The following is a 13,149-nucleotide window of genomic DNA, read 5'->3' as shown; positions in this document are numbered from 1 at the left end:
AATAAGGTTTATGTGAGGTATCTTAGTTAGACAGCAGTTTATACTGTAAACGCCACTGTTCGCTCTTACACTGTTAGAACACGTACTACTGTCGGTGTCAATATCCGGATCACTTGGCAGCTATTTTGGAATCTGTCCATTGAAACCTGAGCTTTGTCTGTTGATCTCCTTCTTGCTAATGAAAATATTCCTTTGACACTATCGATAGGCCTTTCTCTTCTGATTACTTTGTTCTGGTAATCTGTATCACTCTCACTGACAGGTCTCGTATTCGAGATACGGGGCAATCGGCTACATTAGAGCAAGGTATTCTGCATGTGTTGCTTTTTCTCTGGTCGATGTCAAAGTCAGAACAATGTCAGGCCACTAAAAGCAGTGGTTGATTATGAAGGAGCCAATGACAGATTGACATCACCAAGAAACAAATCTAATTTAAGCAGAGAAGAGGATGACTGGGGAGGGGGCAGTTTAATGTACAGTAGACAGAAGCTTTTGTGAACCGCAGGTTTCCTCTCTCATCTCTTGGTAACTAGATGGTAATATGCGGAAAAAGCAAATAACCTGCATAAAAAACAATTTTGAAACGTAGGAAATCCACTCCATTTGTACTTATCAAATTCAGCTCCGATATTATCATTTGGGAAATAAAGCTTTTTTTTTTTTTTTTTTTAATTTTTATCTTTGAATGGTCAAGTAACAAACAAAACCGACATGCAATGTCAGTAAGAGAACAAGCAACAGAAGCACATCACATAGAGCATGATATAAAATCAATATAGCGATATAAAGAATCCGTGCAACAAACTGCGTGCATAATAATTGACCAGGGATTTTTTAAGATATAAGGGAAGGAACGAAATGCCTCGACAGAGAGTGGCATGACGCAGGAGGAAAAAAGAAGGGAGACAAGTACAGTACAGAACAGAAAAGGAAAGGAAAGAGAGAAGAAAAGAGAAAAAGAGGGGATCATGAGAAGAGGACGGACATATGTAGGTGTAGAGTCAAGTGAAAGGGGAATAAGCCTGAAAGAATAAGAGCCATGGGCTCCATACCTTAGTGAACGATCTTGATGTCCTATTGATGATGCTGGTCATGTATTCCAGGCGCTGAACCTGCCAAACTCTATTAATAACGGCCTGAAGCGAAGGTGGAGTTTGCTGCCTCCAGTCTGCTGCTATTTGGCAGGTAGCTGCCGATAAGATGTGCCTAGCTAGCTTGTTCTGATGTCGAGTCGCCGTTGGCGCTCCCAAGGGCAAGAGAAAAAATTTAGGCTCTAATGATATCATTACCTGGATAATCGATTGGATCAGGTGTTTAATCTCGGCCCAGAAGTTTGAGAGTTTGGGACAAGTCTACCATATATGGATAAAGTTACCCTCATGGGAGCACCCCCGCCAACAGCGATCAGAAGAGTCTGGGTGACTTTTATGAATCCGGAAGGGAACGTAGTACCAACGGTACAATACCTTATAGACATTCTCTTTTATTTTAATGCAGATTGAGCTGGAGGCAGCATTTTCATATATCTCCGACCATTCCTCGTTCAAAAGAACTTCACCCAGGTCACGTTCCCAGGCCAGTTCATGCGAAACTCTAATGTCTGAGGAAGGTGGGGCAAGTTCATAATATAATGTTGAAATAAGGCCTTTCGTGGAGGACTGACGGAGACAAAGATGTTCAAATGTGGTAAGGGAACGGGAGGAGAGGCGAGTTTTGGCAGTATGGTGAAAATGGCGGAGCTGGAGGAATTGGTAAAATAATTTAGTGGGAATATTTATTTGCGATTGGATGTCAGAAAACGAGGGGAACACAGCCGTAGAGGTGTTAAGAAACGGACCCCTTGTGAGGTCCACGAGGAGAATGCTTTAGGAGTAAGGCCTGGAGCAAAGTCTGAGGAGTTAAACAAAGGAATTAGGGGAGAAGGATGGGGGGAGAGGCCAAATTTCTGAGAGCATGAGTCCCAGACCGCCAGGGAAAGTGTAATGACCGGATAAAGTGAGACACGTTTTGGTCGACGAGCCCGTGGGAGCCATAGGAGAGTAGATAGGGATAGCATACCCAGACTTTCAGCCTCAATCTCGACCCAGACCCTGGAGGGAGTCAAACCACACCACAGAACGCATTGAGCAAGCTGAGCGGAGAGGTAATAGCGTGGAAAATCAGGGATTCCCAGTCCTCCTCCCCGCGGGGCTCTCTGTAAAAGCTTGAAACGGACTCGGGGGCGCTTACCCGCCCAAATGAATTTGGATACGTGGAAATGGAGAAATTTGAAAACGTAGGGGGGGACCTGGATGGGGTGGGTTTGAAAAAGGTAAAGGAGTCTAGGGAGTATGTTCATCTTGACCGCATTAATAGGGCCTATCCAGGAGATGTATAGTTGCAACCACGAAACAAGATGTGACTTAACTTGAGCAAGAATGTGAGGGAAGTTGGCCTGAAAAAGCTGGTGAAGTTGCTTAGTTAAGTATACCCCAAGGTACTTGAGTTTTTGAAGACTCCAGTTGAATGGGAAGGAACTTTCTAAAGACACTTTGTCTGCTGAGGAAACCTAAAAGTCTAAGACTTCTGTCTTGTCAGTGTTAACTTTATATCCCGAGAAGTGGCCGTAGAGCTTTAATTCGTCTACAAGAGGAGGAACGGAGAAAATTGGGTTAGCAATTGTTAACAGGACGTCATTCGCATATAATGCTATTTTATGGGAAGAACTACTCACCGGGATGCCTAGTATCTGCTGGTTAGCCCGGATTCTAGCTGCTAAAGGTTCTATGATAAGGGCAAAAATGAGCGGAGAAAGGGGACAGCCCTGTCGTGTGCCATTGGAAATAGTGAAGGGGACGGGAAATAAAGCTTTTATTGTTGGTATTTTTGGCTGTGCATTAAAGTTAGTGCCTGATGTTTGTGTCCAGGGAGTAATATTGCTTACTCTGGTTTGTTATATATTGATGCTTGTACAATGTCAATTTTTAAACATAAAACTGCATGTAATATTTTATATAATCAGTGGTGATGAACTTAGAATATCCCTGCCTTTCCTTTATAATAGGGAGACCTAGCTTTAGAAAGGATTACCTGTAACCCACTGCAAGTGTGTGTGGAATAAGGGGATGTATGGATGGGTAATGCACCCTCTCATCTGCACTCTTCTCTGGCCTGGCTGGTTTTATCATAAATAACCAGAGGGTGTTACAGCAATATCTGTTATATGTGTATACAGGTGTTGTCACATGGGGGTGCAGTGCAATCAGTGTTGCAGTAAGTTGGGCGACAGACTATCTCTATATTTTGAAATGTAAAGTTTTATTTACACTCCTCCTCGAGTACCATACTTGGCTTGCAGATACTAAATTAATTATATACATCTCCTATCTCCTGCTGCACAGTCCTTAGGTGGTTGACAGCTTTCACTTACAGAACATGCTTCTTAATCCTCCTGCACAGTACTTCAAGGGGTGACATGGTTATGATACTAGAACAGTTTCACATACAGTGACGCATTAGCGCACATCCACATTCTATCAGCGGTGTTTCACTAATGCCTCCTCTGAGGGGGTGACATGGTTATAATACTAGAACAGTCTCACATACATTGGCGCCTTAGCGCACATCCACATTCTATCAGCAGTGTTTCACTAATCCCCCCTCTGAGGGGGTGACATGGTTATGATACTAGGACAGTCTCACATACATTGGCGCCTTAGCGCACATCCAGTGTCTCTCAGCAGTGTTTCACTAATCCCCCCTCTGAGGGGGTGACATGGTTATGATACTAGGACAGTCTCACATACAGTGGTGCCTCAGCACACATCCAGTGTCTCTCAGCAGTGTTTCACTAATCCCCCCTCTGAGGGGGTGACATGGTTATAATACTAGGACAGTCTCACACACAGTGGTGCCTCAGCACACATCCAGTGTCTCTCAGCAGTGTTTCACTAATCCCCCCTCTGAGAGGGTGACATGGTTATGATACTAGGACAGTCTAGTCAGTACAGTTACATTCCCCCTGACTGAGCTCCATATAGCCATATTCTGAGGTAATTTCTTTCTCAAATCTGTCCCATTTTCCTCATCTTCTCCCTGTCATGATATACTTAGGCCCTCTTGGCAGCAGGCCACAGACACGCTCCCCATATTACTGGGGGATCCCAGGACCACCTCCCCCTCTAATGGGTCCCTGGCTATCACCAGGGTTGCCAACTCTGAAATGAAAAACAAGCAACCGCTAAGTGAAAAACAAGCCCAAAACAATCCTAAAAAGAGCCCAAAAAAGCCAAAAATTAATTATTTTTTATTTATGATACAAATATCAAGATAATATTAATAGTAATGGGATCTGCAGCAGTTTCTGCAGTTACAGTAACTAAAGATGAAGATTCAGGAGTTATAGCTGCACTTTAGGGGTTTGTTTTCTCTGTACACTACAATATATCCCTAGTTTTACACTATAATTACACATATCATGTTCTGTCTGATCACATATATACTCTCCATATCTACTGCATACAACACAGACAGGCTCCCCCAAGAGGAGCCAACGCTGAAGTTTACCTACCAACACCTGAGGTCATGCCCACGTAAGAGACCAGCAGCGTCCTTACACTGACTAAAGCGTTATTATACACAAGGCAATAAAGTTTTTTTTTTAAAAATTAAAAAATGTTGTGAAGCCCAAAAACCCGCAACCCGCGATCACCAGAAAAACCCCGCAACTCTGAAAAAAAACAAGCCCAGTTCTGCTTGTTACAACTATGGCTGTCACTTTCTCCCCACACAATTCTCCTCAGCGCATACCAGACTTTTGTTACTAAGCAACTCTTCCTGGTGTGTCTCCTCTGGGTCCTACCTAGTGCTGGAGTTACTCATTCAGTCACTAGTAGGTGTGAATAACAACACCAGAGGGGACACTATGTACTGATGAAGAGATTAAATGTGATGTCCATAACTTTGCTATGATTTGCTGGCTATAGCTAGATGACAGCTGCCATAAGGGTCTTAAGACTGAACGGCCTGATGGTAACCCTTCTCCACAGTCTTCATCTTACTTATTGCCAGGCACATCCTGAAATTTGGATCACCCATTCTGGTACAGCTTGTAAACACGGGGTTAATATTAGTACTTTAGCACATTCTTAAAATCCGGTAATTGCACTGTAATGCTGATGGTATAAAAATAACGTAAGCGAATGTCCTGTGAGCGTAGTCTGACGAGCATTTATAACGCAGTTCTATGGGAGCGCTCATTAAGTACATGGTACACTGTGCTGAGAGGAGAACCCTCTTTTAACACTTTTTTATAAGTAAGGACAAAGAACAAAGTTATGTCTACTCTTTAGCAGGTGGTGATTTTCTGCTTTTGTACAAACACTAACTGATTTTACATAATAGATTTTATATAGAGCATTTGTGGTGTCAGGTTGTCACCACCAATGCCCTACATTTGTTTCTGTAGTATTAACCATTATTTAGAAAATGTACAAAACTGAAAAATCTAAAGGGTCGTAGGTTCTCTTGTTTTTCCCATGACTGTAATGAAACCAGGCATTTCAATGATCAGGGGTATTCGAAGATACTATTGTCTAGTTTTTGGCAATGTTTAAAATAGCACACATGAAAGTGCATTATAATGTTTGTTGTGACAAAATGTCTTATAGTTTCCCCCAAAAATTCATGGTTAATAACATTTAAAGTGGGTGTCCACCTTTTATATCACTTACAGTTAGTGGTTTGTGTATGACCTGGTGCAAATTTAACTAAACACATTGCTTTATCTTTGAAGCTTCATTCTGGGGGGGGTTTCTACCATAATTACATGTTTTTGAAAGTGGAAAGTCCCTTAATCTACAGCGTATTGCAGGGAAAGAAAATCTTTTATCGGGCAGGTTATCAAGAAAATGTTACTGGGGCAGCCGTCGGATGCTCAGCTCACCAGTGATACTGGCTGGCAGCAATAAGAGGAGTCTTACTGCTTGTCATGCCAGTCCTGGGACCCTCTTCACATGCTGGAGCCAACATGCCAGCTCAGGCAGCCTGGAGTTGGGCTTCCAGTTCTAGATTCTACAAAAAAACAATTTTTGTCCTGTGGGCTCCACTGGCTGCTGCCATCCTAGGCGTTGTCAATTAGAGGACAGCGGTGGCACTTGGTAAAGTGGCTTCCTTGTGCTTTGCATGAGGAATCGTTGTAGGCTAAGGTAAGCTGGGAAAAGCCCTAACTCCTGTGAAAAATCCCCATTTCGCAGGATTTAGGACTTGTCTCCTTTTTATAATAAAAAAACAAACATATTTTGTCTGTGGAAAAGGGTGGTCTCACAATATCTGTGTAGTTTGTATTATGATTACACAGATTGGCGGTGGCAGTAGGCTATATTATTATTTTCCATAAGCATGCACAGTCTTTTATCCCACATGTGTATTGACTATTGCATGTAGTCTTAAATATACAGTACATTGTAATTATGAATTACTGCTTATGATACAGAAAGGTTATTTATGATTTATGCCAACAGAGTCCATTTAGGTAGAATATTGATTACTCTTAAGCCATACCACTTTATTATAACATTTTACGGTACAGCACTAATCCCATGTCACTTAGTGCTCTAAAAAAGATAGGCTGCTTTATACTTGTAGAGAGGTATTTTTGCGTGAGTGTTATTCCCTGTGTTACTTTCCTTGAGAGACATGTTTCTATTATAAAATAGCTGGTTTCATTCAGTGAGACTGTATTAGATAAGCGATAATTTAATATTTATACAGGAGGACAAATATTTACTTTCCTTTTAGGGCTCGTGCAAATCTGCTTTTATTGCTTTTTTCTCAAATTAATAAACGTAGCAAAAGTGCGTTATAAACCGGATTAATAGAAGTCGATGATAAAAGTTCAACACATGAAAATTGCACACAATACATATTAAAAACTACTAAAACACATCTAAAGCATGCATTGTTTTCATGTGATTTTATCTATTTTTTTCAGCACAGATGTGTGAACAAGCCCTAGAGTTGGCTTAATACCACCTGAAGCCAGAGTAGTCACATAGAAAGAAAAAGCTGCAAGGATTCATTTATAACATTCAGATATTTGTCCTAATCATCCTTTACAAATGTATATGCAAAAATTATTTGACCAAGTACAAGTTCCATGGCAAGAGTTTAGATCAGTGGTTCCCAAACTGGGTGCCGCGGCGACCTCCCTGGGGTGCCGTGGCCAGAGCTGGTGGTAAGTAAGGTGGTGACTACTTTGGTAATTATTTTGGCTTAGAGGTGCCTTGAAAAAATTGTGGAGACCCTAAAGGTGCCTCAAACTAAGAAAGTTTGGGATCCACTGGTTTAGATAGTTGACAGTGTGTAAAGTATATAATCGTGTTCTCTTCCTTGCTGTAAGCTATTGTTCTCTGGTAGAAACCATTTTAGGCTCAGAACGGCATATTAACAGACATAAAGTGGGCCAGATGGTAGATTTCCATAATTTGGCCTGTTCGCTAGAGAACAGATATAAAGTCTGTTTAACAATACATGTCTACATCCAAATTCTACAGATCTGGTAGTTGGAGCCAAATAACCAAATTGCTGGAAGCAATTTACTGCTTTGAACTGCATTGATTGTAAAATTGCTAAATTTCACTTCCTTACATTTTCGATGCCAGCACTTCTAAATTTCCACTTCCACCACTACATGTAAATTTAGGTGTATGGATCCATATTGTTTGCATACTTCAAGTTGTGTGCACTATGTTATAGAATTGTATAAATCTGACACAATCCCTCTCTAAAACAAGAGATTGTGTACAAGACGTTTAGATTTAAAGAGGATCATGAACTGTACTCTCTTGGCTTTCCTTTAATATCCTCCCTAATAGCTCTGTCTACTTAGAAAAGCACTTAGAAGTTACTCAATGTGGGGCCAATTTATTAAATAGAGAAAAGACCCTCCTTCTGTGAAACGGAGTCTTTTCACCGGTAGAGCTTCTCTGAAATGATCAAACCTATTGCATATGTATTCATTCTTTAGTGAAAGTAGAACTGAAAACCCCAAGTACACTGTGCATGTGTGAACTGGCAAAGCCAAGTCACGCATGGGCAATACTCAGAAGACTGTCTGGTGAGCAGTAAGATTGCTCTAAGTAGGTGTCCTATTTTAGGCAGGATATTCCCGATTTAAGTGGACTGTCCCTTCATCCTGGCTTTTGTCTTGACTCAGACAGTTCAGAGCTGTGTCCTGCTAGTGAGTGCCACGGGGAAGTGGAGAAGTGTTTTGGACAGAGGGTGTGATAAAGCCACCACCCCTTGTAGGGTCTAACCACACCTCTTTCTATGTCTCAGTCCCAACTTTGAGAACCTAAGTGCTGGGAGATAAGTATATGGGATATTCACACCAATTATTCACACAAAGTCTATATACAAGATGCTATTCAACTATAACACACAGTAAATGCAAACATATTTAATTACATGCCTTCTTCTCCGGCATCTGCCCCCCTTGGCCCATCTCCCATAATTACTGAAAAGTTCACTGAACTGACCCCAAATAATGAAATAGTTGTAGTAAGAGCCAGCTGTGCTTAGAAATAATTGCAGTACAGCTCTATCCAGGCAATGCCTGCCTATCAGAAGAGACAGCCATGAGAACAAAGTGATAATGTGTTAATTAACCTATAACAGTATCCTTACTGCCACTCCTTCCATCACTGTGGATATATGAGGCCTCAGTTCTCTGCTCCTCCCAGTTCCAGAACATTCACATCCTCAGTGTTGCTGAATCTGCTGGAATTGGTGGGAGCAGTGTTGACAGTGGAAGCTCCTCATTGGATGTAATTTACCCACGCACACTTCTATGAGTGGGTCATCGCCCAGGATGCTGGGTGGAATAGTTGGGGTGACAGCTGTCTTGACCCCCAAAATACTTTTGTCTGTGTATCCACCCGGACAGATCACTTTTTTTTATTGCAGAGATGTTGTTTAGATGTGCAGGGAAAAGTACACCCGGGTTCATGACCGGGAACACCCTGTGTGCATCAGATGACTAGTCATGCAGAGACTGCATTACTCATCACATCCCGTAATGTATATAGGGTGCCAGAGTCAGAGAGTGGAGCAAGGAAAGAGGGGGTGTGGAAGAGAGATACAGAACACATAACATATGGATCAAATAATAATAAGTTTTGGTGGGAAAGAATGAAGACATACAAGGGCACAGGCAGTGAGATAACAAATACATAAGACCTGAGGGGAGTAAAGAAGAGATGTAGGTAAAAAAGATAGTCAGGGACAACATGGGAAAGGTAAGCATAGACCATATAGCACTGGGGTGCAGAGAAGGACAGGCAGTGACGTAGGCAATAAGGTGGTAGATAATAAACACAAGGCAGGGGAGACAAATATAAGACATAGGGTTAAACAGTCATAGTAGCAGCCTAGAAATAAGGGGTGACAGATGGAGGAAAACAGACAGGGGGAGAGAAGTAGCAGGGCAGAAAATGGAGAGCATCCTTCTTTTTCTTAAAACTTTTTGGTGGACAAAACAAAGGGGGCGCTGGGCAGAAGACACGAGCAGAAATGAGATAAAGTAACTGGAAAAACAAAGAGGGGTTGAGAGACAAAAGGAAGGGCAATAAGGCAAAGGAAACATGGAGGAGATTAGAGGATGATGTGAGGCGAGACTTGGGGAGCAGGGAAAGGCATGGTGAAGACAATGGCATCTGATATGAGGCAAGGAAGGGGAATGGGCAATAGGCAGATTAGAGCCTGCAAATAAAGGCACTGTAGGAGTAATGACTGGGGCAAGGTAGATGTTTCTATGTGTATGTTTTATGGGTTTTGTTTTCTGGTTCTAACTTCTTATTAGGATTGTGCAAAAGTTGTCCCTCTGCCTTGGTGCTGTTGCAGAAAAGGAAGGGGCTCCCTAGTTGGGCATGGGAGTGACTACACTATACTGAGTGCATAGTAGCTTTACTCTGGCAGTGTATACTGTGTGCATAGAGGCTATACAGTATACAGTGGGATGAGAGTGGCAATCATCATCATCGCGCCACTGATTCCGCAGCGCTGCATGTAAGCATGGGAGCTGCACTTTATACTGTGGGCATGGGAGTAACAATGTATACTGTAATCGTGGGAGCTGTACTTTATACTGTGGGCATGGGATTGGCAATGTATACTGAGTGTATGGGCACTGCACTTTATAATGTGGGCATGGGATTGACAGTGTATACTAAATGTATGGGCACTGTACTTTATACTGTGGGCATGGGATTGGCAGTGTATACTGAGTGTATGGGCACTGCACTTTATAATGTGGGCATGGGATTGACAGTATATACTAAATGTATGGGCACTGTACTTTATACTGTGGGCATGGGATTGGCAGTGTATACTGAGTGTATGGGCACTGCACTTTATACTGTGGGCTTGGGAGCTTACACTATGGCTGTTTCGATTTTTCATAAAGTCTTGTCAGATCATGAAAAATGCACCCCTAAAAATGTAATGTGTATTTTAGATTCTTTTTTGTTTATTTGATTTCCTCCTCCGCTTCCCCTCTCTGCCTTGCCCTACACTGGCTCCCCATCCCCTACAGAATCATCTTCAAACTCCTGACCACCACATACAAGGCACTCTCCCAGTCTACTGCCCCCTACCTCCTTTCCATTCACACTCCTGCCCGCTCCCTGCACTCGGCCAATGACCGTCGCCTCTCCTCCTCTTTGATTACCTCTTCCCACTCCAGAATTCAAGACTTATCCCGGGCAGCCCCCCTTCACTGGAATGACCTCCCTCGCTCCGTCCGTCTCTCTCCCACTCTAAGCTCCTTCAAACGGGCACTAAAAACCTACCTGTTCCTCAAAGCCTACCATCCTTCCACTTAACCTGCTTTCCCCTTCCTCCTCCAGTCCCCTCCTTTCTCCTTTACCTCAACTGGCCCCCATCTGTACCTGAGTTTTGTTCACCCTCCCTTAGGATGTAAGCTCATTTGAGCAGGGCCCTCTTCCCTCCTGTGTCCTTACCTACTCTTCTGCTCCGTCTTTACTGCATTAGCCTGCTTGGAGCTTCTGAAGTGTTGGTATATTTGTTTACTCCTCAGTAATGTTTTACCTTGTACTGTTTATTGTTTGTGCATTGTACGGTGCTGCGGAACTCTTGTGGCGCCTAACAAATAAAGGATAATAATAACAACCAGAACATGCTAATACTTCATGTTTGTTTTAATACATATTGTTACAGTCTGAAGGGTGGAGTCTAAATACTATACAATGTTCTGCTATGTTTACTATGTTTATATAAGTAATTATGGGCAGGATGACAATTATGTAATGTTGCTCTGAATACCGGTGAACACAGTTCCTTTAGGAAATGATTTCCAGGAATCTTAGACAAAAAGTAAAGTAATTTTAAAAAGTAAAGTGGATGTTCTGCAAAAGCCTGACTGCGGATGCTACTGTAGTTTATAGGTCAATACGCTCTGTTTCCATGAAAGAAAATATCCACTTGACACAAATTCTGTAAAAGTGTGAGTTATTAGTGAGCTGACCATACCGATAAGAGGTATTCTATTTATCGCCGTCTCCTTCTTTCTGTCTGGCCAGAGAACCAGCAGACTATCTGTTTCATGACTTCATCTCTCTTGGTATTTAATAAGCAAGGCTAGGATTTTATAAGATGGGACACAGGGACACCATACATGGTCATATGGGCTGAATAAGGCCCAGGAAGTTCTGCTGGCAGATTTTTTACATACCTTCTAACTTATGACAGAATATGATGTTGCCTAAAGCTGAGCTCACTCCAGCATGAGATAAACATTTGTCTTTTCCCTTTTCAAATAGATACAACCAAACATTGAATGAGAAGACTTGGACAGCTCACAGCATGAGTTCTGGTGAGTTCATAGCACAATATGTAGTGTAGTGTGAAAGTCGATTGATCTGCCACTCATACGCCATTGAGGGAAACCAGTTCATCAATTATATTTTATATTCTGTAAAATTAAATATTATTGACAACTATTATGTATTTCATTGCAATTATTTGTTTTTTTATTATATTCTGATTGTTTCATACTTTGCTGCTTTCTATGGACAATGTCTTCTCTCATAGGCTTGTTTAGTACAAAGCCACAGCTTAAATTCTCTTTTGTAATGTCACGCACTTAGTTTTGCACATTTTATGAGAATCCACGTGAATATACAGGAACATTGGCGGCATCTGTGTGGTACAAGCGTTTTTACTTGCCAAGGGGAAGAGTTGGGTGGAATATGGGGCATACCAGGTTAAGGGCAGATTGAGTTGGCCAGGGTAGAGAAGGGGCATTCAGGGAGGCAGTCCTCAATTCATCGTAGGGCACACAGCCATTTCTCCCCACTAAAGGACTGATTTTTTCCCCCTCCTGTTCATGGGTGGTGTAAGCCAGGCCACATCTAGTACATTTAATGAAAAATATTTTACACCTTCCAATTGTTTTTGGGTGAAAATGCACATTTCTAGGAGCACTTTGAGAAGTACTAAGAAGCTTCTGAGCTTGTTACATACTTATTAACATGTGAAAAGATCACACATGCGGCCAAGTGCATGAAAAGTGCATTTGAATAGGACAAATCCGAGTCCATGTTTCCATTCCCATTATGTTTAATCTTTTAAAAGGCTGCACCTTCTATGGATTGTATTCAGTGGTCAAGTTGGCTGGTATATGGTGGAATGCCATACTGCCTCTTTTCATACTGCTTTGATTGTAAAACTATCAAATTCCATTCACTTAACATTTCCATTATATACATTCCATACCACCACTTCTTAATATTCACCTCGACCACTGCTTTTACTGGTAATAATGCAACGCATGCAAAATGATTGGAAACTGTGTACAAAATGCAACACTTCCTAAGGCTGGGTGAGAGCAGACCATTTATATGTTTGGCAGTAACGTCTTACCGTATCCTTATTTTCATAATGCAGACAATGAAGTTAGCATATCAAACAATGTGGTCAATGGCATAACACCCAGCTGCAACATGCAAGAAAAAGGTGAGTTATATCATCGTTAATTTACATATTTAATGTAATACATAAATCCTGGGATTTGTCATTTCTCCCTCCGAGGCAGAATGCCTGCTGCATAAATGGAAATCTGTAGTAACTGTGTTACATACAAAGGTATGAGAA

General features: G+C 41.8%; 1 protein-coding gene across 36 annotated transcripts in view; it reads left to right on the top strand.

Moving 5' to 3' along the window:
• The window catches only part of LOC142161173 (sorbin and SH3 domain-containing protein 1-like), a 283,529-nt gene that overhangs the window by 160,154 nt on the left and 110,226 nt on the right, over positions 1-13,149 (top strand). For all 36 annotated transcript variants that reach the window (XM_075216482.1, XM_075216484.1, XM_075216500.1 and 33 more), the window contains 2 exons: positions 11,817-11,869; positions 12,943-13,011. In XM_075216482.1, the coding sequence (XP_075072583.1) occupies positions 11,860-11,869; positions 12,943-13,011 (79 nt within the window). In that variant the 5' untranslated portion in view covers positions 11,817-11,859. The remainder of the gene's footprint in view (positions 1-11,816; positions 11,870-12,942; positions 13,012-13,149) is intronic.

This window comes from Mixophyes fleayi, chromosome 6 (assembly GCF_038048845.1).
Source record: "Mixophyes fleayi isolate aMixFle1 chromosome 6, aMixFle1.hap1, whole genome shotgun sequence".
In the NCBI taxonomy this organism is placed as follows: domain Eukaryota; kingdom Metazoa; phylum Chordata; class Amphibia; order Anura; family Limnodynastidae; genus Mixophyes; species Mixophyes fleayi.
Note: the sequence above shows the minus strand (reverse complement) of the source record. Positions and strands in the feature narration are given on the sequence as shown.